This window comes from Fundulus heteroclitus, chromosome 17 (genome assembly GCF_011125445.2).
Source record: "Fundulus heteroclitus isolate FHET01 chromosome 17, MU-UCD_Fhet_4.1, whole genome shotgun sequence".
Lineage (NCBI taxonomy): Eukaryota > Metazoa > Chordata > Actinopteri > Cyprinodontiformes > Fundulidae > Fundulus > Fundulus heteroclitus.
This window is the reverse complement of record NC_046377.1, coordinates 1,446,982-1,474,097: the sequence shown is the minus strand read 5'-3', so window position 1 is coordinate 1,474,097 and position 27,116 is coordinate 1,446,982. Positions and strand designations below refer to the sequence as shown.

At 39.8% G+C, this 27,116-nt stretch overlaps 1 protein-coding gene across 1 annotated transcript in view; it reads right to left on the bottom strand.

Moving 5' to 3' along the window:
• LOC105929825 (synapsin-3) overlaps positions 1 to 27,116 on the bottom strand; it is a 172,494-nt gene that overhangs the window by 26,055 nt on the left and 119,323 nt on the right. Inside the window, exon 7 of the mRNA XM_012867739.3 lies at positions 2,823 to 2,885. Within this exon, the coding sequence (XP_012723193.2) occupies positions 2,823 to 2,885 (63 nt within the window). The remainder of the gene's footprint in view (positions 1 to 2,822; positions 2,886 to 27,116) is intronic.

The following is a 27,116-nucleotide window of genomic DNA, read 5'->3' as shown; positions in this document are numbered from 1 at the left end:
GTCAAAGTGTTGGCCATGTTCAGTAAAAATGTCACTACTGTACGTTACAGTATAGTACTAGCTGATGTACCTGAAACTAACAGGCTAAACTACCTGCTAGCTATCTTCTGAAACAAAGCTATGCTAATCCGAGCTTGGGTTGTGTTAAAGGTTTAACAAACTTTATTTCCATAGGGGTTTTAAACACTGATGGGACATTAATGTTTGTGTTTTCCGGTTCACTCATTGCACGAAATGTGAAAAAAAGTTCTTAAATAATGTGTTGAACTTGCTAACATTTGCTGCTATTTAGCTTCCTGCTAGAGAACATAACTAGGGTTTGTTTTTATTTTCCTCTGCAATCATCCGATAGTGTCACAAGCATTCCTACAGCATGAATAGGGTACATAATGTTGATTAATTGTATTTTGTGTAACTTAAAGGAGCAATAAGCGAAATTTCATTATTTTAGACAGAAAGAACCAAAAAACAAAGTGATGTGAAGAACTAAAGGTATCGTTTTAGATGGACTACGGTATGACGTCACACACCATCTCTCTGTGTTGTTATCCAGTGTCTTGTTTACAAAGCTGGGCCGGCTCTGCGTGCATGTACGTGCATGTGAAAAGCTCCCACTCAGGGCTTAGCCCCTCCCTGCCCATAAAATGCCAGTGTTGCTTAGGCAAAAAATGGCGGAGAGCGCACCCAGCGGCACAAAACGCTCTCTTGCTAACAGCATAGTAAAGTTATGAGTTACTTACTTCTTCACTAGACATTTTAATGGTCTCCTTTATATGCTTTGTTTTGCTTCTGGTTTTCTTGCATGTAATTGCCTCAGAACTTTTACTTGTGTATTTTAATTACATTTTAATATATTTCTTATTTTATTATATATTTTCTTTTGACTGTAGCACTTTGAGATTTGTTGAAAATGTAAAGTGCATCACAAATAAAATAAAATAAAATAAAATTATTATTATTTAGTAAAAACCCATATATTATTATTATTATTATTATTATTATTATTATTATTATTATCCTCCGAAAGGAAATAGCTGTTTTGCTGTGTGTTTATCCTTTGCAAATATGCGCATACGAGGCGACAGGTGATATTGGGAGGAGAAAGAAATGGCTGGTTGCAGCTGCAGCAGAGGTAGAGAGAGGCGTGGCTTGATACATATCTTGTTTTGGTCTACACACAGTGACAAAAGCCCCACCTAGTGTTGAGAATTTGCTTATTGCTCCTTTAAGGGTAAGCTATAAAGATAATGACCACATAACCCGGCTGCACTCCCAATATACCTTCTGGTCTTCTGTCCTCTTAAAGGGTCCCTCGACCAACTTAAGTTACCAATTTGGGTTTTAATCAAAAATTAAGTTTCCTAAATGTTAGTGATTTTTTTATTTAGCAGTACATTCTTCAAAATTGCATTTTCTGCCATGTTTTTGTCATCCATGGGTCCCCTGGCCATCCACAGTCCACAAGTCTAAATGTGTTGTTCTGTTATTATGACACTCTTGTTGTTTTCGCTGTTGGTAGGTTTCAAAAATAGGGTTTAAAGTTGCACCATAGAGAAAGGAAAGACAAAAACATCAACATGAAAAACCTATAGATTGTGGATGCTTTCAGTGGTTTCTAGGGCAAACAAATCCCAAACGACAGAGTATGAATTTTCTGCATGGAACAAAAAAGTCTTGTTAGAGATGGCATTGTAGAAACAACACTAGCATAACAAACAAGAAGAAAACTGAGCATGAGCGAGAATGCCCCAAAAAACTGTAAAGGGTTTCAAAAGCACGGTGGGCAACTTTGAAGTGGTTCTAATAAACAGTGTTACTTTGAGAAAAAAACAAGAATATACTTGTTAAAACCAAGATTTGTAGCAGTAAAGAAAGTAATTTAGTCCCACAAATTAGCTTGAGACCCAAGTAGTAAATTACATGGGCATACAAACTAATTTCTTTGTATCTCCATGACTTAATCATGACTCAGCAGTAGGACCTCCTAGCACTTTAGAACCTAATGAAAAAAAAAAAATGTCCTGCACAACAAGGACATTTTAGAGGCCCTTGAGCTGTCTGGAAATTTCTACGGTATCTCGATTCTAACTGTAATCCTCCAGACAGAAGCAGGAAAAAGGTTTAAAAGTGGAATCTAATTTAAAAAAAGAACTTTCTGTTAACTTGTATTTGGTCACAGCTATTTGGTAACTCCATTACTTCTCAAGAATAAAAAACAATAATAAACTCTAATGACAATGTTTTTTTTTCTATTATAAAGGACTTGCGTATTGTTCTTCAGGGGTGTTATGTAACCAGTAGACATAACAGTTTTTTTCTGCAGTCATCTTTGAATGTTTTAGTCAGTCGAACTGGAAAAAGACGAGAACAAGGGTTTGTTTAAAGTCCACTGAGAGGCAGAGGAAATTTGTACCGCATACGTCTGATTTCTGATTCAGTTTCCTGTCTGAATCTAAGACTCACCAAGGCGTCTGTAAAAATATGTTTGATTTACCTCGGTGTAATTGAACCCATTTCTTGTCTGGAAATCTAGTTAGTTTAAAAGACTTCAAGTCAGAAGAGCTAAAAATACAGAATATTTCCTTCAAAAGTGTTTTTTTTTAATTCTCATACATGATGTCTCTTAAGATGTATGCCTTGTTGCCAGTTAGTATCTCAAAAATAATGTTCTAGTTTCCGACTCAATGGGAAACGGATGTATTTTGGATGTTCTGACCCTGTAAGATGTAAACGTTCTGTGGGATTTCATATAAGGTCATAACAAATCCTAACAAATATAAGAATAACAAATCCATATAAATGTTCTATTTCAAAGAACTCACCTTTCCCATGCCAGCATGAGCATGTCCCATCTTGACTACCACTGGGAACGAAGGGGTTGTGATCTACAGACAGGAACATCAGGACAAAATGAGTATAAAGAGCATCAAGTTTTTCCTGGGTCTACTTACTTTGACATTACTTTGTTAGCCTGCTTAAATTCCACATTTGAAGCTAAAGCAATGCGGTTTGGCCTCCTGGGGGCGCTAGAGGCCAGCTGTGCATATCACAGTGATATATTTAGGCTTTTGCTTCCTACTTGAGTATAAAGAATGTGTGAAACGAATTTCAGGAACAGCAATGCAGCCTTTAGCTACCTTTCAATACAATAATTTTTATTGGTGATTTTTTTTTTAATTAGTAGCTATTGCTAAATGCAGCTAATGCTAACCACCAAGGCTAATGGTGGATTTTGCAACAGTGATGGAATTTTAGAACTTCTGTTAAAATCTTATTGGCTTATCAAAATGTTAATGTGAAGTACTTATTTTTTCATCCATCCATTTTCTAACACGTCTATCACTTGCGGGGTCGCGAGCGGTGCTGGTGCCTATCTCCAGCTGTCAATGGGCGAGAGGGAGGGTACACCCTGGACAGGTAGCCAGTCTATCGTAGGGCGTACTTATTTTTGTGGGTGGAAAATAACATAAAACTTGACTAAAGACATATTTTAGCTCCTGCTAAACTAACAGTTAACAACCTGATGTTTTATTAATGTTGCAGGCTAATCAATCTTTTAAAAAATAGTACATATCAATATAAACACCTTTTCACATAGAACAAGTACTGTAAAGGAAATTAAAGGAAAAGTACTGTACCTTACAGTACTGACATTTTTTCCTGTAAATTATATTACAGTAGCAATAGAGTAAACACTTTTGCAAAAGTTACCAAAAAAACAACAACATCTTTACAGTGTAGTATGTGTCAATATTAGCTATGCACACTGTTGTCAGTATTACAACAAAACTGTGTTGGTTCCCGGACCAAGATTTTAACAAGCAATAAATCAAAATAATACCAAAGTATGTAAAATAAGTAAGAGATTAAACAACAATAAAATAAGAATAAACCGGTTTAAGACAGAAAGCAATTGCACAAATCCTCATCATATATATTGCACTTACAAGCAGGGGTATGTGTGCATGTGTGGGGCATGCTTTTTGTATGCCCCACAAAAATTGGCAGGCCCCACAAAAATTGGCAGGCCGTACCAATCCCAAACACATCGTTATTTTCTTTAGTAAAGATATATGTCTAACGTGAAATTTACACCAGATGTTATTAATAGCCCAAGTAATTGACACATACAAAGAAATCTAACCAAATTAGTTATTTGTTAATAATTATTAATAATTGATTTGTACTATGGTGCATACTTCTACAACTTTCTGTACTTGGTGTGTCGAAATAAAACACTCAGTAGTAGGTTTATTTAGTGTTGCAAACTAAGCATTACACGGCTCCCTCCAATGCTAAATTTAATTGAAAGAACATAGACAAGATGGCACTGCGTTTGGTCTAAAAATATATTATGTAATTGTAAAGTGTAGGACAAAAACATTTACAAGAAGACATCAGAGTATATATATGTGTGGGTTAAAAGCAGTTGCTAGAGTGAAATTCTGACCACAGCAAATTTTCTAAAACAGTCTGACTTTCAACATCTATGTTTAGGCTACATTTCGACAGGCTACATGGTCTAAACAATGCTCACTTTTCAGTTTATAAATTTGGGCTAAATAGGAACAACAACTGGCCAACCCCAACCTCATCAAAACATGTCCATGGACTTCCAGTGTTCCAACAGGGAAGCAAAATTAATTCTGGCTTAAGATCCTGGAAAGGGAGGTCACATGTCACAGATGGTTGTCAGACAAAGGATTTGAGGAGATTCATAGCTTAATTCAGTCCTTTAAATATCCTGGAAAACATACATGTGGTTAACCCCACATAGTAACACAATCAAAAGCGGAAACGTATTTCTCATTCTGGACAATTGGGGTTGTCCAGGAAGGGACTGGCTTTCAGGCCATGCCGCTAAACCTAACGCTGACGGTCACTGGGAGAGGTTTGGGGAATGATGACATGTTATGCTATAGAATGAGGTTCTGGGAAGCTGGCTGGAAGACCGCATGTCATTGGGACGGGTTTTGACAGGCCACAAACAAGCTATTTCTCATAGTTTGCAGAGTTAAAGTGGATGAAGCATAGACTGATGATTACTGCAAACCTCCATGTGGTTACACACCCCACTTTAATCTGATAAACTTGTAAAATGGGAAATCCTCTAAAGAGGGGATTTTTGTTATTATTATTCCCACCCCTGTTTGACATCAGTTGTCATGCTTCCATACTCAGCTACCATCAGGCTTTTAGAACAAGTTCACTACATGTACTTAAACTACCATTCAAAATGACTGAGTTGTTACAACTTTAGGATATAAATGTTATACTTTTCCCTGAGGCGTACGGAACAGGGCAGACCTGCAAACAAAAGCAAAACAGATGAGCTTTTAATGCTTTTCATACACTCTCTCAATGCTGCTGTATTGAAACGCATCTTTCGTGGATCTAATTATGAGGAAATAACAGACATGTTTTCCAACATCAACTCATACCATGTATTTGAGGTATGTGTTGCTTTTGATGTGCTCCTGTTCTGATTAGTGCATATGCACTGGGATCAATGGGTTGAATTCACAATGTTCTGCTATGTCAAGACAGGGTTTGTAACTTTTGCCACCTTCCTCTTTTATTTATTTTTTCCATGTTAACTACCCATTAGATAAATTATATTGAAATGCTGTTTGAGTACTCCCAAGTGGACAAACAATTACTTGCCAAATTAATAAAAAACAAAGTCATGGTATCAATTTAATTTTCTTTTTAAGCATCCAGCATGCCGAGTTGAGTAAAATATTTGCATAGCATAGCGTGTGAGAGTAGATAATGCTTTAATTGGGTCATTGCAGCAATATTTGAGTCATAGTTGTATGGATTCTGTAGCAGTGGGGCAGAGGTGTGGAATGGATGGTGCACGGGAGCAGCAGAATAAAAGTAGCGGTGACAGACTGTCTTTTGTGTGGACCATAAGTGTGATAGCTACAGTGTTAAATGCTTAGGAAGGCAGTGCTGGAGAGCCATTTCTCTAAGGCATCAAGTCTTTTTCCTTAACTGAAAGGAAGGTAAGATAAGCAGTAGTATGACAAGTGTATAAGAAACCTAAGAATAGAAGATCTCAACTAAGCAGCAAAACATGCTCAAGCCAGAGGCGCCAGACCAAATTGAGAGAGGAAATATAAGAACAGACTTTCCAAAAAGGAAGGAAGCGTGCTATCATTTCATGCACACCCTCCCTGCCAGTGCTCTGGGCTTCACACTGCATGCTGCTGTGAGGTGCTTGAGGGAGTGAGAGCAAATTACACTAACAAATTGTGACCACATGGGCCTGGACGACAAGCAGTCAACGCATTGTGATGTTCTAAATTTCTCTATTGTTGCTTTTTAAGTGCAAGAATCCAGAAAGGATGGAAGGGTGCATTGAGAAATATTCTTGAAATCTCTAAGACCTGTATACTTGTGAGATGTAGTATATGGAAGGAACTGATAATCTCCACTTAAAGAACAAATAGCCATGCGACTTCAGAAAACCAGCATTGGAGCAACATAACCACAATGCTTCTCCTTGTGTAATGATTCTTCCTTGATCCTGTTCCCTGTCTCTGACCCCGGGGTTCCACTGAATGCGAAAGCGTCATGAGAGCGCCGCACTTTCTGCGGACTGCCAGTGTGTGGTTGGACTCAGATCAGGCAAAGATGGCGTCATCGCTCGATAGTAGTGTACTGTACTTGTAAGCTTTAAATAGAACGATAAACCAGTGAAGTGGTTATTGGGCCATTACTACCCACGTCTTGCGTACCTGCCCTTTTTCTAATGTCTTTATAAAAGGGTTGTGTGGTATCATATAAAATGGTGTGATTTTCTACCTCCAAGGTAAACGTTTCGTCGTCCATGGAGTCAAGTATTAAGTGAGATCAACTGGTGGCTTAGTGCTGAAACCCCAGGTTATGTGTTAATGTTTCACAGTAAAATCCAAAGTCCAAAGTCTACACATGTAGTCTTTTATTTTTGAACTTGGGTGAATCCACTTCGCTTTTAATCAACTGACTTCCTGCCTGAACGATCCGCTCTGCTCTAGATTGACATGGAATGAGCATCAAAAATAGCACAGCCGTGTATTTTAGAGAAACCTCTGCCTGATGTGTGCCTTATTGTGAATGACCCAAGCCTGGACAACAGATTCCCTTTCTGTCTCTGCCCCACACCTAATCTGCCTGAAGCGGATCATTTATTCAGTGATTCAGATCATTTAAGCAGAGTCCTTGGACCCACCCAACAGAACCAATGCAACCTCCCAGCTTCTAAAAAGGTTAGTGGCCTTTATTCAGTGCACATTACATCACACTGAGTTGGTCTCGGCAGCTAACCTTGTTCTTGTCCTTGCAGAAGTTCCTGAGTGCGCTCCAGTCAGTTCCTGTTCCAGCAACACCAATATTTCAATAAACCTTTTAAAACCTATCCTGTTGTTGGCAGAATTTTCATGCCGTCGGCTTCTGAACTATTACACCCCAAGGTGAAGTCAATCTGCAGTATCAACATGTTCAACATGTGATATTATGTAGAGAAGAAAGGGTACATCTTTTATTATGAGCATCACATATCAAGATGTGTGTGCTTTACTCTGTACATTTCAGACTTCCAGTACAAGTCCAACTTCTGTCATCTACACAATACAATACTCAGATAGACAAGAAGCTGAGTACAGAGAGCTGGTGGGCCACTTTGTGGCATAGTGTGGGAAGAATCATCTCATCTTGAATGTGAACAAAACAAAAGAGATGATTGGAGATTTCAGGAGAAACAGGGTTAGATCAAACCCTATTTCCATCATGTGAGAAGAAGTGGAGGTGGTTGAGGAATATAAATACATCGGTGTTCATCTGGACAACAGATTGGACTGGAGACTCAACAGTGAAGCTGTCTATAAGAAGGGACAGATCAGACTGTACGTCTTGAGGAAGCTAAGGTCCTTCAAGGTTTGCAGCAAGATGCTGCAGATCTTCTATAAGTCTGTTGGTGAGAGCATCATCTCCTCTGCCATCATCTGTTGGGGCACAGCTTCAGAGCCAGAGACCTAAAAAGGCTCAACAACCTGATAAAGAAGGCTGGTTCTGTTCAAGGGATGGCTGTGGAACCTCTGGAGATGATAATTCAAAGGATTCTTTATAAAACCAAGAAAATTATGGACAACCCTGACCTTCCTCATCAGGAGATTGTCTTGGGAAAAAGCGGCTTCGGTCAGCGGCTTCTTCAAATTCGTTGTAATACAGACCGCTACAAGAGCTCTTCCCTGCCAACAGCCATCACTATATACAATAACTCTTTGTAGAATTTGGATCAATAGGAGTTACAACAACATTTAATTTCCTTTTGAGATCAATAAAGTATATTTGAATTTGAATTAACTTGAGATACTGTATATATGTTTCAGACTCTTATTTTGAAGTAAGAGATGAAGCGATTCTTGAATTGCCCTGTTGTGTGGATGGAGCAACATTTACTGCTTATCAACAACAATCATAAATATCGAGGAAGCCTCCTCCTTTTGGTATCTAGCAGAAAAAAAACGTGTCATATCAAAATGAGAATGAGCAGTAGGAATCATGACGATAGCCACTTAATGAAGCTAAAATGGTCATGTGATTTGGAGCTTCCTAAATTGGTGCAGGACTGTAAGACTTTTTCACTGCTTTGAATTAGCATGGAGTGTATTTTTCCACCTCTGGCTGTCAAAAAACAACAATATAGTTTAGATAAACATGCAGCATTTTTCTCCTTGGAAATAAAACTACTTTAAATTCAAACTTGTGCTCACATTTTTGTTGATGGTTCTATATTGGAATAACAGTCCCAAATTAATTTAAATGCCATGCCCTTGATGCCTGCATGTAAACGTCTGACATGGAACATGCATAAGAAAGATATCTGGATTTCGACTATCAGCTGGAACTAAATTATTATAACATTATTATTATTACTATACAGCATCTGTTTTTTTCTCAGTTTTAACAACAGCAAGGTTCATCACACGTTTACAACCTTTAGAGGAGTAACGTGCGTCACATGACGCATGATAACAAGCCTGACGTTCAACACGTATCTGAGAAGAGCATAGCAGAGCGGATCTCTGTCTGTTTCACGGAGAGTGTGTTTTAGGCGGAGGGGGCAGGAGCCGCCCACTCTGTCTGGAGACGTTCCTTCCAGTCATTCCCATCAGCCTGTCAATGACGGCAGAAATGCCGAGGTGAGACGACCACATCCTCTGCGTCTGATCAAACACAACCGTCGGACGGAGACGTGCCCCGACGCTGTTGTTTTTGCTGACCACAAAAAATATCTGTTTCAGTAATAAATCAGGGCGAAAAAGCTGGCTATCTTTACAGGAACTTCATCGGGACCTTATGAGTGTTTATCATCATCCGCAGAGCTGCCAGAAAACATTCTTTCAAGCCAGACACTCTGTTGTGCTTGTCAGTCACAGCATCCCTTCCTTTTCCATTCATTTAAATATAGTAGTTCCTTTGACAGTTTCTTCCATTTAAGGCCACTTGCAGTAATAGTAGTAGTCCTTTCAAACCAACAAGGAACACGACATGAAGGGGATCCCACTAAAAACTACAAGTATAACTCCTCTACAACTATTTCCGTATTGATTAACCGCTTTATTGGAACTGGCATTTAAACAGTTTTCCAAGCTTAAGCTTCAAGCCACAAAACAGACCTGCAAGAAAGTATTCTGTGCCGCTCATGTACATTATAGCTTTATCGTTCCCCTCAGACTAAAGGGAGTCATTTTTATGGGAACGGTCATTACTTCCCAGAAAACTGATATATTTAATGAGACTGTTCAACAAAATGTGTTTCGGTATTTCAAGAACCTTGGTGAGCCGAGGCCTCCACAGACCCTCAGATGCGGCCGTTCTGCTTTCATCTGAGCTGCATGTGCGCCCCTCAGCCTTTTGTTCCGAGAAGGAAAACCTGTCAAAGGCATCCAATGTGGCAAAGATGTTAAGAAGTCACATGCTAAAAAAGCTATTTATATGGTAGGCTACTTCGGCAGTCTGGGTTTTCTTTTTAAACAGATTTCAGTAAATGTGGCTGACGATCAGTACTTCGACGGCACCCGTGGAAAGAATACTTCAGAGAAACCCATTCACCAGGGACCCCTGTTGTTGACTGTTTTTGCACAATTTGCTGTATGTGAGTCAAGCAAAGGGTGGGTTGTTGGGAAATCACTGTACCATGTAATGGTCGTAGCCTGCTAAACGGTTTTCATAGCAAACATTACCACAGTCTAAATCTAAACCAAGGCAAAAAAATGGAACAACTTTTTAAACTTAATAACTTTCATGGTCTTTGGGATAGGGGTGAAAACAGACAAAGAATATGAGATAATATACAATATTTATTTTAAGAGCAGACGTGTCAAAAAAAAATTCACATTTTTTGGGGGAAAATAAAATATTATTCTCTCGTATTTGATAAATTAGTATACCATCCCAACTGAATTCACTAAGTGAAGCACATTATAGATTCATTAAAAAAAAATAGACTGATGCTTTTGAGCATTTAGTCCATGGTGATTTTTTTCCCCTTACAGCTAACATTTAAGATTAGAATATTACATTAGACCAATGAAAGAAAAAAAAATTAACACATAAATTTGGGCTTAATGAAAAGTATATGAAATATTGTTTTCAAAAGGTACTTCTAATCTGACAATCAACTCTCATCAGAACACATATTTTAATTTATTGAGGACATCTGTAGTCCTCTCTTGTTGTTCTATGTAGAATGTCGCAGTCTAGCTTTAAAGAATCCATATTGGTATTTAAGCTTTTTAGTCCTCATGACGATGCAAAACTGAACTGCTCAATTTATGCGTTTTCACAAATTAAACAAAGGTTTTATCCAATTTAAACCATTTTAAAGAAATTATACTGTTCAGGTTTGATTAGTCTGAGTATTTTAGATATTGAGTTAAAACCGGGTAAAAGTGGCACTTAAAGGTATACTATGCAACCGGGGTTGATTTTCCAGCGAGGCTCCCCCCAGAGGGCGAAAGTAAAAGTGCAGTGTCGTAAAGATGCTCAGCTGTTCTGGTTTCTCCATCAAGCCAGGCGCGGTTGTTTTGAGCTTAGCAGACAGGCGAACGCAACAAAAAGTGGAAAAAACGGCAGTACAAACAATGACTAACACAGTAAAAGTATGAACATCAGGGTTTCCCGCAGCTCTACCTTGGCGAGGCGGTACCGCGGCGAGGCGACGCCGCGGTACCGCCTCGCCAACATTCAAAAAAAAAAAAAAAAATAAATAAATAATAATAATAATAAAACTCGATATGCTTGCATGTTTATTTGACATTAACACGTGGTTCTTTGTTGTTGCTTTCGCGCGTGCATATAGTGAATGGCAGGGCAAAAACACATGGAGTTCTCGGCGTAAAGCAAGACCGACTCTCGCGGTCTTGCACGAGACTTCTGAGCCGAGGGCTCCTGCAATTGCAAGTACGGTATTTCCCCCACAGACCACCAGGGCGGCCGAGAAAACCTTTGTTCGACCTGAAATTACTCATTTAATCATCCAAAACGGTATGGAACAGATTAATTAACTGAAAAATGTTGCATAGTATGCCTTTAAGTAGTGAACTGACAGGACACTCCAGAGCAAATGTCAGCTGTAGTGCTGTTGATGGTTAGCCAGTTGTGGTACACTTACCATGCTTTCATTCAGTCATGTTTTTTTTGTTTTTGACTGAGTTTCCAGCAAGTTATCAGGTAAACAGTTGTTGTCAACATCTTTATCACCCAACTCCATCAACACAATAGGGCAACAGCTCAAGAACTATCCTTGAAATTTAAATCAGAAGTCTAAAAAATCTTGCTCTGTACAGCTTAAAGGGGACATATCATGCTTTTCAGTTCTTCCTTTTTGCTTTGAAATCATTCAATTGTGGTCAACATAGGGTGGAAATGCAATGCTTTGGTCTGAATTCCTTATTAATTTACCCCCACATTCCCCCTTTTCACCCCTGTTCTGAGGTGCGTCTGAGAGCAACTTGTTTTGGTGCTGTCTCTTTAAATCTAAACACTGTTGCACACTCCTCAGCAAGGAAAAGTCACTGTTGGCTGTCCTAAAAGTGGCTGGAAGTCATTAGATAACATCATAACCTAATTTGCATATTTGGTCATGTAATTGGGACCCAGGCAGTAGGAAAGAGAAGCAATGTCAATGTTGGCTAGAGAAAAAGTGATTCAAAACCCTCTAAATATGTTTGAAACTAAAAATGAACGTCATGAAATGATGAATTAATTTTAATGATATTCTTGAATCCAAACTACATTAATAGCAATTTTCATTATATCAAATTTACACAAAAGAAAAGTTATCACGGGCATACACAGTGGACCAAATTTAAATCAAAACCTAAAATATCAACTGGTAAGCTCATAAAGAATACTTCAGCGCTTGCAGTGCATTGAGAGTAAAACCTGTAGGACGATAGCGCATGCTGCAAAAACCAAAACACATGGTGCATCCATCTTGCCTTTATGATCTCTTAATTTTTACTATGGCCTCTCAAACCTGCCACATCAAGGGGGAGACATGAGGCGTGATGGTTAAGGCAGACGGCGAGAGCAGGGGAACCCTGACCCAGAAGCCTTTTCAAGTGTCCGTCGGCAGCTACACCAAAGACGGCTATCCCACATCAAACACCGCCTGCGGATTAAGAGGGCTTCAAGAGACAAGTAATGTTTATGATAAAACTCCGCTTAAAGTTATTCAGTTCATACACCTGACAGAAGGACTTGCTTCTATAAATTTTGGTTCCGTCATATTATAAGGGAAATTTTAAAACTCTAATAGTTCTAAGAAAAGTGCACAGTTTTGCAAATATTAGGCATCAGTCAATAGTTTTAACTGTTCAAAATATAGGAACAGTACAATTCTCAGGAAGGAGACTTTTGTAAGAGAAGAGTGATATGTTCCTAAGCTCAAAGCAATATGTCAGAGCTACCGTAAAGGGAATGTTCATGACTCATACGGTAGTTCCAGTATACACCTCCAAAAAAGACATTTACAAGTTGTCATAGTAACCCGCAAGGATAACACCCACACCAAAACAGCAGCACATGCCTTTGCGTTAAAGTATGCGTGTAGTAAAAGCTACCTAATGTGTCTTGGTAATTAGTGTTGTGGAATTTGAGCTCATATGTCTTCTATTAGAGTCTGTTCCTGTGCATTTCCATGCGGCAGCCAGCTGTCTGGAAAACACAAGTTAGTCCTAGAGGATGGAAGGTTCCAGGGCAGAGGCTTTTCTGACGAAAACAAGCTGTTAATGGAGGAGTAAAGGAGACAGTTAGTGGTAGTCTCTGTTGGTCAAGGCTTTGCTTAATCACAAAACCTTATTTTGAATTTCGAAGATTAAGAAATAGACAGTCTATGATATTAAGGGTGTAACGGTACACAAAAATCATGGCTCTGTATTTTTTTGGTTTGCTTAATCATGAGAAACAAAATTTCCACTGTAAATCCAGGTTTAGATTAATTTGGATTTGTTTTGAAATCAATAAAGGATACGTGCTGTATAGCTGGATGGATGGATGGATGGATGGATGGATGGATGGATGGATGGATGGATGGATGGATGGATGGATGGATGGATGGATGGATGGATGGAGCACTTCTACACATGTACATTCTCCATGTGTTCAGCTATAAACCAACGTTTTATCCATTTGGCTCAGAGACATACCCAATCAGCAGGGCTGTACAGGATATTTTAAATATAAATGTACGTCCTTAATAATATTAATTTAGCTTATAATGTCTACCCCTATTTTACAATTTTTTTTATAGTTTTGGTGCTTACTGGTGTCAGAAAACCTGCATGATACTGCCTAAAGTATTAACTAATGTGCCTTCATACACAGATGAAATAGACATCCATCCACATGGCTTAATAGGATACCAGCCCAACCTTTGCTGGTACAAAATGTTCACTTTTTCTGGCAGGGCTTGCCACAAGGTTTAAGAATACTTTTATAGGAACTGTTTACCATTCTTTCAGAAGAGCACTAGTAAGGTCGGACACTGATGTTGGACAAGAAGCCCTGGTTTAGAGTCTCCGCTCTAATTCATCCAAAAAGGGTTGCACTGAGTCCAGGTCAGAGCTCTGGACTGGCCAGTCAAGTTCTTCCACATAAACGCCGAGCTCTGTGTCTTTATGGACCCTGCTTTGTGCACTTGTGTGCAGTCATGTTGGAGCAGGATAAGGCCGTCCCCAAACTGTTCAAACAAAGTAGACAGCAGCGAGGGTCCAACATGTCCTGATATGGGGAAGTATTCAGAGTTCCTTCCACTGGAGTGAAGAGGGTGAGCTCAACTCCTGAAAAACAGTCTCAGAACACAAAACCCTCTGCACCGAAACCTTAACCTTAATACAAAAAGCGAGTTACAATTAAGAGAACTATGATCCTCTTCGAGACACCGACTGTCAAAAGACACCGTCTGTCTTTTGCAGGGACACTGTCTCTGTCTTAAGCTGGGTTACTAAAGTTAAGCTTAGTTAAGTGCTTAAAACGCTGATTTGGATGGAGATGCGAGCCGCACTAGGACTGAGAAAGAGCAAGTTAAGAGATGGATTGTTGAATGAAGTGTTGTTTTGGCCACATTAACGTGAGTGAAGTGATATGACGGTTTATGGTGCTGCTAATTTTGACATCTACAATATTCATCAACTTTTCTCTGCTATTCCTGGATGCATTTGAATAATTTAAAATGAAAAAAATATATATATAATAAAAGTGACAGTGGATCCGCCCTGCGACAGACTGGCGACCTGTCCAGGGTGTACTCGCCTCTCGCCCGGTGAACGCTGGAGATAGGCACCAGCACCCCCCACGACCCCATGAGGGATTAAGCGGTTTGGAAAATGGATGGATGGATGACAGTGGATCCATCTGGATCTGTCTTTTCTGTCGGGAAATTGTGAGGAGCGACCGGAGTTTTACAACCATCTTCGGGTGAACTCAGTGGAGTCTTGCAATGTGTTTTTTCGGCCACCGTTGAAGCACATAAATTCTATAATAGCAATTGAACATGGCACAAAGTGCACCGGTCACTGTATGCATGTATATTAAGGCTTAAAACCTTAAAACCAATGCCTGTGAGCTTTATGTTCACGTCCGCTACCTTCACTCCACACACAATACAGTGATAGGGGGGGTTCTTTGGTGGCCAAAACTTTCGAACTCGTATGAATCGCGCATGTGCAAATGTAATGCGCAATTCGCTTATTCAGTCAGGAAAGTGGTGCTGACATAGCATCTGCAGAACGCAGACATTGCCAGAGAAGGATGCAGTTTATCTGCTCCAATAATCCTGTATCAGTGTGCTTTTCACCACAGTATCCAACACTTTGCATGTTGAAAGGTGTGGATGCAGCTTTAGCTCTCTATGCACTGTTCTAAAGGTGATCTTTAAGCTCCATGAGGTTTGAAGGTCTGCAGCCATTGACTGTGTAGAAAGTTAGTGACCCCTGACGCTACAGCCTTCATGGCAGAGTGAATAGTGTCCACTATCACTTCCAGTTGACTTTGAAATACTTAGGAGGTATCCCATCACAGTGCTGTGCTGGAGTTTGCTACACCTGGAACACCACCTGAGAGCAATCCATTATTTCACAAAGGTTTGTAGAAACAGTGCTGGATGTTATACCCCTGTGGCCATGGAAGTGATTGGAATACCTAAATTCATCATTTTGAATACTTTTGACAATATAGCAAAAAGTACCCTATGTATGTGATTTTAAGGGCGCAAGGTCTCATTTTGTCAAAAAGCAAAAACATGAGAGCCATTGTACATGGTTAACCATGTACAATGTTTTCACACCCAACACAACCTCAGGTTGAGTCAAATAGATTGAGTTTAAATAAACACAGTATGATTAAATGTCAAAATTAAGTACAAATCCAGGTTGGACTAGAGTTGTGTTACTTATGTCCAGCTTCCCTGTGGTTTTGCTTTTACAGGAATCTAAGCAGGACAGATTAGCACTAATCAAATCCAACAATGTATAGTTCTTTTTCTGAAGAGAAAGACCAGCTGGGCTTCCAGCGAGCCGGCCCTGGAAAGCCCACGTCTGCCACATTCCTCTCAATCAAAGAGGAAAAGTGAAATGTCTTTCCCATTTCCCAGACATTAATAGGGTTCGGAAAAAGGATACATTTTGTATTCCCACTCCCATGATCCATGGAGTGGAATTATTCCGTCAATCCTTTCAGCTTAGTGAATTTAGATGGCGAAAACAATCACAGACCTGGATCTGCACCTGTGATGCTAGGAACAACTATCCAAGCAAAGTAAGAAAATATTGACCCAAGGGTCAACAGGCTTTTTTCCCGTACCTTCCCTTGTGTTTTCACACAAACAAAGATTGGAGGTCACAGCGACTCACTGTTGACAGTCGTTGCCTTCCCTCAGCTGCTACCAACCTTCTCTAATCACAAAACCTCTAAACTGTGTCTTTTTTCCTCGTTCCCTGCTTCGTATCCAGTTTTATGGAAACCATAATGAATTCGGAAAACTCTAAAAATGTAGCTTTACTGTAATATTTAGAATATAAAACAGACGTAGCTTTACTGTAATACTTAGGATATAAGACAGACAGACGTAATGAGTCTGGATTTGATGGCGTGGATGGATTGCGGCCTTAACTAAGTTTTCCACGGCGCTTCGGCTTGCGCGGTTCGCCACAGCTTCGTGCAACACTGTCCGGAAGATCCCAGCTTGCCAAGGCATAAATCACAACCCTCCGAGCTGGTAAGGAGCTATTTTCAAATACAACAACAGGCAGACCCAGAGGGAAGTCACGTGTTGTTTAAAGAGTAAACTCATCCAGCTGACATCCCCTACTCAACCTTCTGATGCCAATCCAGGGGCACCTAGCATAAACAGTCTTCTGCTCTTTTCTCCGCACTTTCAGTTTGAGGTTTAACAACAGCTGCACTGCTGTTTCCCAGGTGTTTACTGTGCCTACTGTCACTCAGACTAGAGTCCAAGCTCCGAGGGACGAATTTACAGCAATGATCCTGAGTTCATTTGCAGAATTAAAAGATTGCAGCAACAAAACCATGATAGGCGAAAGCACAGAAAGTAGGATCCTGAATAATCTGAGAACACTCCAGCTTAAATGTTAAAAAAGGACATTTCCTGCTTTGTGTTGCTGATAAGGTACAGAAGAAAAAGAGTTGATGCACGGTGCAAGAGGAGTCAACAACTTTATTTGACTGTAAAGGAAGGAAGGAAGGAAGGGCAGGTGAGATTTTTTTTTGACTGAGTGCATACCAGGGTGCAGTCCAAACGTCAGCACTGGCGCTGCTATTAATTAAGACACAGCACACAAGGAGGAGAGCGGGAAAACATCAAGGAGAGTGATATCTGGGAACAGCTGGATGAGGCCAAGCTGTGCCAGCAGCGGGAACGGGAGGCTGCAGGGGACAGTGCACTGCAGTAGAACAATAAACAACACAAGTCATTCGAATCAACTCAAAGTTCTCTGATGTGAAGAAAGGACAGCTATAAGAAGAAGGTTTGAATAAACCGTCATGGCCATGACGACTTATTAATGTGTTTTTTTTAAATATTTTTCTGAAAATCATATAACATTCAACTTTAATGAGTTTTAAACTCAAGAACCGGATGCTTAGGTTAGCATTTATACTAGGTTCTCTCTAATCTAGACACAGTGAAAGTTGTGTTTTATCATAAATTTACCTTCAGCTGCACCTCCATAGATTGAAATGTCACAAAAAACCTAATTTATTTCATATATTCAATTTCTGAGAGTAAACCTATATTATCTAGATTTATTACACACATTGTGATATCTTTCCTGCAATTTAGTGAATTGTCATTTTTAATATGGATATCACTTACTGTCTGGTAAACAAATTTCAAGACAGCAGTGTTCCCCATAATGAGGAAGGCCATATCATGGCAATAACACAATCTTTCTGTATTAAAAACAGTGTCTCATTGGTCTGATGTAATGGTTAAACTTTGTGAAAATGTTTCATTAGTTGTAAGCAAGTAGTATCCAAAGTGCGGTGTATGGGTCATTGTAGACCCTTTGACTGCAATTCAAGAGTGATACAAATCTGGCCTCAAAAATTGATCAGGGGTTGATGCAGATGTTTTTTTGTTTTTTTTTAGATTTGTGCTGACAAATAAAATTTTCATAAAATGCATGATGTTGGGAACAACACCAAGATTTTTTTGAAACATGCTATTTGCTGACATTTTATTTTTTATTAAACAGGACAACAAACATCCAGCACCTATTCAAAGGCAGACTTGGGTGCACCATTAATTAGACCTGAGTAAATGCTGTGAGAGTTTTAAGAGAGAGTAAATCCAGTGTTTGTTACTGAGAATAGATTTTAAAAAAAATTTTGGCCAAGGAAAAAAAAAAAATCAACCAAAGAAGAATATTAGGAAGTAGAATGTCTTTCTTTATATAAGGCTGACATGGAAAACGTGAGCAATAGCTTGTCTATTTTGTTTGTGTTGTCAAATGATTGCACGTTTAGCTTATTCTTAGCAGGTAAAAACAGGGTGACCAGATGTCTCCAATTTCTGGGGACAGTCCCCGATTTGGATGACCTGTCCCCGGAAATGACCCCGATTTCAAGTGTGTCACAATGGAGTAAAAAAGTTTAGTGCAACTAGAGGTATTTACCCGGTCCTGCCGCTGTCCCGACATAAAAGAAGAGCTGAGCTGAACGCGCCTTCTCCGCCCCATCGCCGTTGCGGATCAGTCAAAACAAACCATGCCCCAGGCAGACTTTTTGGGATACTATTAACTCGAACTAGTTACTTTTTAAAGTAACTAATCATCAGCAGTAACCAACTGATGAATAGATGATAGTCACAATAAACTGTGTCCTTTTTAAATGTTTGGGAGACAACAAGCCAATAGGCATGTAGCAGCTTTGTTTCTACATTAAAATTAGAATCCTTTTACTGATTGAAGTCATCTACTGTAATCAAAACGTTTCAGATGGAAATAATTAGTTTCTCTTACGATCTAGAGAAAGCAATTATGAATTGACTGTAATTTGTAAAAAAATTTTTGGTTTGTTTGAACTAGGCCTCAGGCCTGATTACTGACTGACCTGTAGAATCAAAAAGTGGCTAAAACCAAACCTGCTTGACTACTTGAAGTAGGCAAACAGTTCTCAAAAAGCAAGACATCATGACATGAGCTGAAGAAATTTTAAGAACAGCTGAAAAACAAAGCCACCTATGTGCATCAGACCAGAAGGAGGTCACAAAAACATTGTTAGGCTTTAGGACTTCAGTGAACAGCACCAAGAGCCATTACCCACAAACGAAGAAAACATGGAAGGGTGGTAAAAATGTCATGCCTACAGTATCAACATGTCTCAAAGAGCGCATTAACAACCAAATTACAGCAATAATTTCTTTTACATTACTTGGTTTAGATGCAACTGATTTAACCCGATTACAGGAAAAATGCATAAATCTTAGATTTTTTAATAAGGTATATAATATATTTTATGTCAGAGTAGTCCTGCTGATAAAGAACTGAGTAACATGTACCTCTTTCAGAGTTCAAAATATATTGCCATTAAATTATTTACATTTTGTGCAATGGGATTTAGCCCAAGCATGTGTTGCTGTGCAGCCTGCTTCTGTCAGTCTGCCACAGGGCAGCTGTGACTACAAACATAGCTCCCCACTGTCAGGGTGTGAATGTGTGTGACCACCCATTTGGGGTGGTCGGACTTTATAAAGCACTATACAAGTACAAGACATATATATATATATTGCTGCAGTCCTCAGGCATGCGTCCATAAAATAAGAAACGCATAAAGAGTTGCTTTTCAAAAACGGTAGGACCAGAAGGCAGGTCAGAAACCAGCAGAAGCCGTTGCAAAGGACTTCAACTGCAACTGATAACTCCAGCGGGGGAACAATGCTCCAGGAACAAACAGCAGGTGCAGCTCTCATAAAACAACGGCACTTACACTATCAGATAAACAGATCCCAAAAACACAGCCACACAAACAGCTGACATGCAGCAGGAGTAACAAAGACGCTCACCACTACCTGCCCAACTAGAAAGGGACGTGGAACATCATCTCACCAGAGTTGCAAAATGGTAAAAAATGACTTGGTTTATTATTATTTTGTTTACCTTTCAGATTTGTTTATATTTTCAGCGCTGCATAGATTGCGCTGAATCCAGATGCACAGCGTGATTTTGCATGCTCGAGCTTCGAAGGAACAGTGTCAACCACTCGTATAGAACATCATATATCCCATCACATCTGGCTTAAAACGAATAAAGTAACTGCAGTAGTGTGAGGGGCTAGCGCTGATCTGCTGTTAAAGCCCTGGTTAACCAACTTGGCGACTAACGCTGATTCAGATAAGCATACCAGCATGTCCAACTCTAAACGACTAAAGAATCTACAGGTTTTCAAGGGGCCAGGTCAAAGTACAGAGTTAAATCTGATATATATGTTTTGCCATTACCTTAAACATGCCAGTCACGCTCAAAACCCCGCCAATATGGATGATTTTTTTTTTAAAGTCCTGGTAAGAGTGGGTAATAATTTCTCCACAGCCTGAGGAAACGCCAATGTTTGATGGCAGTTTTAGCCACAACCAATCAATAGGTTCATGGTGCAATGAATGAAAACTGCATTTTGCATTTATTGGGGTTGTCTTTACCTAAAAAGGGAGCAAAGACCTTCTCAAGGCACTGTAAGTCAGTTTTTAATGACCTGCCAGAAATATTGATTTAACCAGTCCTTTCTGTAGTCCAAAATAAATCTGAAAATCAATGTGAGGCTAACAGAACTGACCTAAGTTTCAATTAAAATGACCAAACCATATACAGCCAGTGAGAATAAACACCAGAAAGCCGGTTGTGTGTGTGGTAAAACTGAGATAACAAGCAGAGATAACCTGACGTGTGTAACAAAGCCACTGTTATTAGAAGCTATCTAAACACCACCACGGATCTAGTAACAGCTAAAATAATAATTGCCTAAGGGGACGCTGTTACCACTCTGCGGATAAATGTTTCGACATATTTTGCTGTCGGCCTAATGGGGGATTGCGGCAATAAAAATAAACGCTTGGTGACTTATCTCCTGCTGTGGTTTGTACAGCAAAGCCTGGTGTGCAATGGTCAACAGAACCCACACCCTCTGGCCTCACCAGAGGAAGGCTGATCACCACCCACAGAAAGACTTTCCCATCTGAATGAAGCAGAAAACTCCTAACAACCACTTAGCTCAAAAACAAATATTACTGGAGTATGTGGCATTTCTATCAGAAGAGTGTTTCTTTCATCGTCCTCTGTTTATAAGAGCACATTGTACACATGTTTGGAAAGTAAAAAACACCCTAGTTACAAGAAAAAGGCAGCTCTGTATCGGCATGAGAGGAGAACTGGGAAACGGGAGAGCTGTGAGGAAAATCTGGTTCTTAGTTCCTTAAAACTAACTACTCGTGTTCCGTGCTTACTATGTAAAAGTCAAAAGCAGGATGTCACTACTTTAACTTCTTAAGATACCTACCAACCTGCAACCTGGCAGCTCATGACACATGATTGATGAGGCTACCAATGGATGTTATGGTGACACGGCCATCACATTCACAATCGGACCAAGTTTGTTGCATAGGACCGAAATCAAAACACTGAAATGTATGTGGTGAAATTTCTAAAAAAAAATAAAAAAATAGAGAATTTACAAAGTAAAACACAGATCCAAATTATTTGTATAAACAGGGATAATGTCACAACTAGCTGACAGTTACCCACTGATGAGGACAAATCTTTGAAACTCCATATAGGAGCCTAACTAGAGAGCTGTTTCCCAGTTTTCCAGTCAGACCTTGTGATTATGTTCATACCTTCCCTACACCTGTCACCATAGGCTACACTGGAGTAGCAAAAAGTCCAGCTTTGGTACTGGGTACTCTCAGCTTTCCCGGAAATGTTGCAAAAAATCCTATAATGGTTACCATGCGAGTGTTTTATAGCAATGTCACTTGAACGTTTTCAAAATGTCGCATTTCTAATTCCCTGCAGCAGCTAGCTGTGCTGTGGCAGGACTGGTGCTTGCATGGAAGCAGCAACGGTTTGTATGGTTTTCACAGTGGAAGAGTTTATTGGTGTCCTTCTCCAGAAAATAATTATAAGCATCTTCACTTATTATTTTAAGCTTTGATATTGTTCAGACATGAGAGGACAGATTTGCAGCCACATTTTACACTCTTAGGCCTGATTTCAACCTAGAAGTTTGGCTGCTCAGATGTCCATGTTGCCAAATAAATGGAATATCAGAAAAAAGTTAAATGGTTTAAATGTAAGAATAGACACAACTTTTTATTAGGAAAAAGGTTAATATAGTATTTCCTCATTTGGGCCCCACAATCAGCCTGCTCAGCTTCATTTAATTTAAAACACCTTTATTGGATTTCTGGTGAAAGCAAAGCTGTCTAATAGCAAATCCTGAAACACACAACAGCAGAAGGGTTTATTTAAGGATTTTTTTTTTGCTCTCTGAACTTGGTGATCCTAAAGCTGATCCCAGTAATTAATCAGTTAATCACTCCTTTAGGGTCTGTGCTCGCTGCTGTCACGAGGTGACCGAAGACATTCTGCTGGCTACATACAGGATTAATCAGAGACAGTAAAAATGGCCCCACTCCTTTATACAAGCAAACTTTCTGCTGATTAAATGTGGGTTGGATGCAATAATATGGGTCTCATCTACAGTTTGTAATAACAGGTACTCCCCCTGGAGCCTGAGGATTCATATGTTTTGATGAGAAGCAGCTATTACTGGAGCGTTCTTCACCACCCACAGAGACAATGAATTCATTTCACTTTAAAATATATATATTTTCCTTATCCAAAGTTTAAATGAGTAATTTCCTGTTAAGTCAGTATGAGAAGACACCACAGTCTAACTAATGGGTCAAGCTGAAACTTAACATACAGCACGGCTTGTTTTGACGAGGAGGAAAAAGGCATGGGGTTGGTGACGAGGTGATGTCATCTCTAAATTCAACCCTCCCTGATTCCCTCCACCCTGCCAGAATGAGCCGTCAGCTTCCTGTGACCCCCACCCCCTGTTGACTTGTCGGCCTCTGACCTGCTGGTGACTCACTTAAAGCATCTTCAAATGATCTCTCTCTTTTCGTCTCCCACGCTCACCTTCCCAAGCATGCTCAGGTTTCTGGGAAACACTGGTTCTTTACAGTTTACAGGGCAAATAACCAGTTTAATATACCACGTCACCCAGACAAGCTCCAGTCAGGGCAATACTATGGCACACTGTGTTACTTGCAGAGACTGGTCTATGGAGAAACCGGAGGAGTACACATACTTCTCAGCTTGAGTCCAATTTTCCAAAGAAAATGGTCCAAACACTGTCTTATATGTCGAGCCATGCACTTCTTTTCCTGCTCCACGACAGCTTTTACACTCATCCTCCCGTTCCCAGCTGTATTCTCCCTTGTATCAACAGCAATAGGAAAAAACAGCCGGGTCCTAACAGGTCTATGGATGACACCAGCTGAAGAACTCAGTTTAAATCAGAGCATAGTCATGAGTTTAAAAAAGCCCATCAAAGCCTTGACGCAATTTTAATTGTACATTTGGAGCAGTACTTGACAACTGTTGTTCACAGGTGCTCTCCATCTAGTCTGACTGAGCTTGAGCTATTATCCAAAGATAAAGAGGCACAAATGTTTTCCCTAGATGTTCAAAATTAGTTAAGACGTTCTCCAAAATCAACGAAACTTCACAAGTATGAACATTTTTTACAGGGCATTATAAAAACAGTAGAAAAGAAATAAATGAGCAGTCCAACCACCAGCATGAGCTGTTTACTGTAATTCTATTGGCTTTTTCAGGCTATATATAAATACAGGGCCATCACTACAGAAGCAAAAGTCTAAAGTATGGTTTTACCCCGGGCTCACATTGAATATGGTGCATATACGGTTGCGGCGCCTCAAGGAACACAAATAATAAAAAATCAATTTGTCCACTCACATCAGTCAGTGGACAAAATCAGTTGCCGGTTCGGTTACCAAGGCCGTGCGGCGCTGCAAAAAATTTGTTTGACTGGACGCCTCAGCGGTCCCTGGATCAAGCTCCTGAATTTCACGAGCCAAACAGGAAACTTCGGGTGCAATCCAGGATAAAGTTCCGGTGAACTTCAGAATATAATCACCGCACTAATTTAGCCAACTTGACCAGTGTAAACAAAACGGAAACACAGAAACACGAGGAAACAGAGGGGCTTTTGGAGGATGAAATAGGATATTTAAGCTCACGGATAACGGATTTTGCCCTAAAAATTTTAAAACCGTGGCTGCTTTTTAATCATTTATGAGGGACAGTAACAGAAAGGACAACATGAACTTCTATTCTCGCCAGCGTCATTTCCGCAGCCAAAGTCACAGCTGGCCGCTGTTTCCCTAGGAGCAGTGTGAGAGCACCTAGGAAAATGCCTAACTACGAGGAGAGTCCCATGTAGAAAAACATGGCGTTCCTTTTTGTGGTGGTTCGTACATATAAAAATCTTTATGATTCAGCCAATAAAGATCACCGTGATCGAAAAATTGTTAACAATTCCTGACATATATCGCTGTCACTAGTGGGCTCGGCCTTACTTAAGAACATAAGAGGCTTAAATGTTGGAAACAACTGTGTTTTCTACTTCTATGTGTAATGGAGTGCAGTATGCTTGGGGTAGGAGTGCAATGCTGCCCTCTACAGCCTAGGAGAATAGTGCTACTTCAGAGGAAAAGCGGCATGGAACATAAATGCTACAGATGTTTTGTCCCCACGTCTCATTTTCACACAGAATCTACAAGCGTCAAACATAAAGCAACCTTAAGTCAGACCCACGAGGTCTTCTTTTAAGTTTTTTTGTCACTATGGTCATAACTCAAATCAATATTTTAAGGTGTGGCAGAAAACATTATTAGACCATCTCTATGTAGAAACTAATAGTGGTGGCAGCATCATAAAGTTAATCCAAACTGAACCTGCTTTAATATAGGATTTTTTAATCAAAAAAGCAACTTCTCAAGCATAATAAATTTCCTAATGTGAAGGTTGTGCAAGGGTTGTTAACTTGACCCATGCATGCAGGCCTCAGTTCTCGACGCGGCCACCCCAGGTTCGACTCCTGTTCCATGGATCTTTGCTGCATGTCTTCCCCCTCTCTCTCTCAACCCCATTTCCTGTCAGTCTACTTTGAAATAAAATCCACAATTGCCACAAAGAAAAAAAAACTATGGTACATTCCATCCATCTATTATTTTTTGCTTATCCCAGATCTTTTTGCGGGGCAACAAGCTCAGGAGGTGACCCAGACTTCTCTTTCCCCAGTAACATCTTCCAGCTCATTCTGGGTCTTGCTCAGCTCTCCTTCCTGAGGGATGTGCGTGGGTAACCTCCTAAGGCTCCCCAGGGGTATCCCGATGAGATGCTGGAACCACCTCAACTGACTCCTTTCAATGGTGAGAAGCAGCGCCTCTGCTTTGAGCTCCCCTCAGATACAGATAGATTGTTTCCAAAATAAATAAAAAATAAAACTAGAATCGCTACAAGTTCACGTTGGAGAATAACGCTTAGTGTATCCTGTTCCATAACTGCTCCTAAGTTGGTCAACTAAACATTATTTTGTCATAACTAAATTAATTTTACACCTAATGTTTTTGCTAATAATTTTAGCACAAAAAACAAGTCAGGTTCCTTAGCAATAAGTGCATTGACTTTAGTGTTATGGTAAAAATGTATTTTGGTCATTTTAAAAGCCATCTTGACCTTTAACCTTGTAGCCAACAATGAGTTTCTGGGCAGAAGCTAAACTAACCTTCAGCGTTTTTCTGTTTTACTGTGTTCAGCATTGTACCCAGTCGAGGCATTCCCTCACCCTTAAGGAATTCCAGAAAACGATTTCCATGCTGTCATAAGCCCATGTTTATGGTTAGGCCTGGTGTCTCATTGTCTCATGCTGTAATATAACATAGTCATTTTGTGGGGTTTCCTGACCGCACACACACACCAAATATGGACAGTGGAGCACGGCAGGGGACCCTGTGTCTGAACGGCAAACACTGCGGTTACATTTGGCCTGCCTGAGTGGCAAGCTTCTGACCATTGATCATATTTTATTGGAAGGGGGAGTTCTGTTATGAGTGGGACCACGGGCCAGGGCCCTGTTTGTGTTTTCCTGTCTGATGTCTTAACTTTGAGACAGATGAATGACGTGCCAGTATTGGAAAGCAGTGAGCTGGACTGTTCAGTGGAGCGTTGGGGACAAGGTCTCCATGTTTCTGTACTGTTCAGTTAGCAGGGTGTGGGGAAGAGTAATAATTGCTATCAAAGCTTGATGAAAGTAACTCAGATAAGACCTTTGAGCTCATTTCCAACAATTTCCAACAATCTTTATGACAAACACAAATATTTCAGAGTACTTGGCTTTTATGATATAATAAGGCCTTTCTGGGTATTCTTTTTTTTTTAGTTTTTCTAAATATAAAGTGGAAGGAGTTAAGTGGTGAACTGGCCCATCTTTTTCTATTTGAAACAACTGATGGACAACAGGGACCATAATCACTAAAGCTGCTGTTACACACTTTCCTGTGTTACCACCGATCTTGGAGTATTGAAAATCTCATGGCCATGTTTAGAGTTTTTGCAAACTCTAAATATTCTACTCATCATTTACTGTATTCCCAGGTTGGTTGGTTTCCTCTTTTTCCATTCGACGTTGGATTCACCGGCATCTTTTTATTCATAAGGCATTACTACGACTACCTCCTCCTTATTTGATTTCCCTTATTTATCAGAAGCCTACAGGGCCGCACCACTTGCGCTCACAGGACTTATTTTTATTGACTATGCCTAGAGTCCACACTAAATTTGGTACAAAAGCACACAAAAGCATTTCATTTTGTAGCACCATCAGCCCAGAATCTGCATCAACCTCATTTGAAAGAGCTTGTCTCTTTATTCCTTCAAGGGTCTTATAAATGATTTATCAGATACAAAATCTATATGGCACTGTTTAAATTGATTTTAGGAGTGGGTTTTATTTAATGA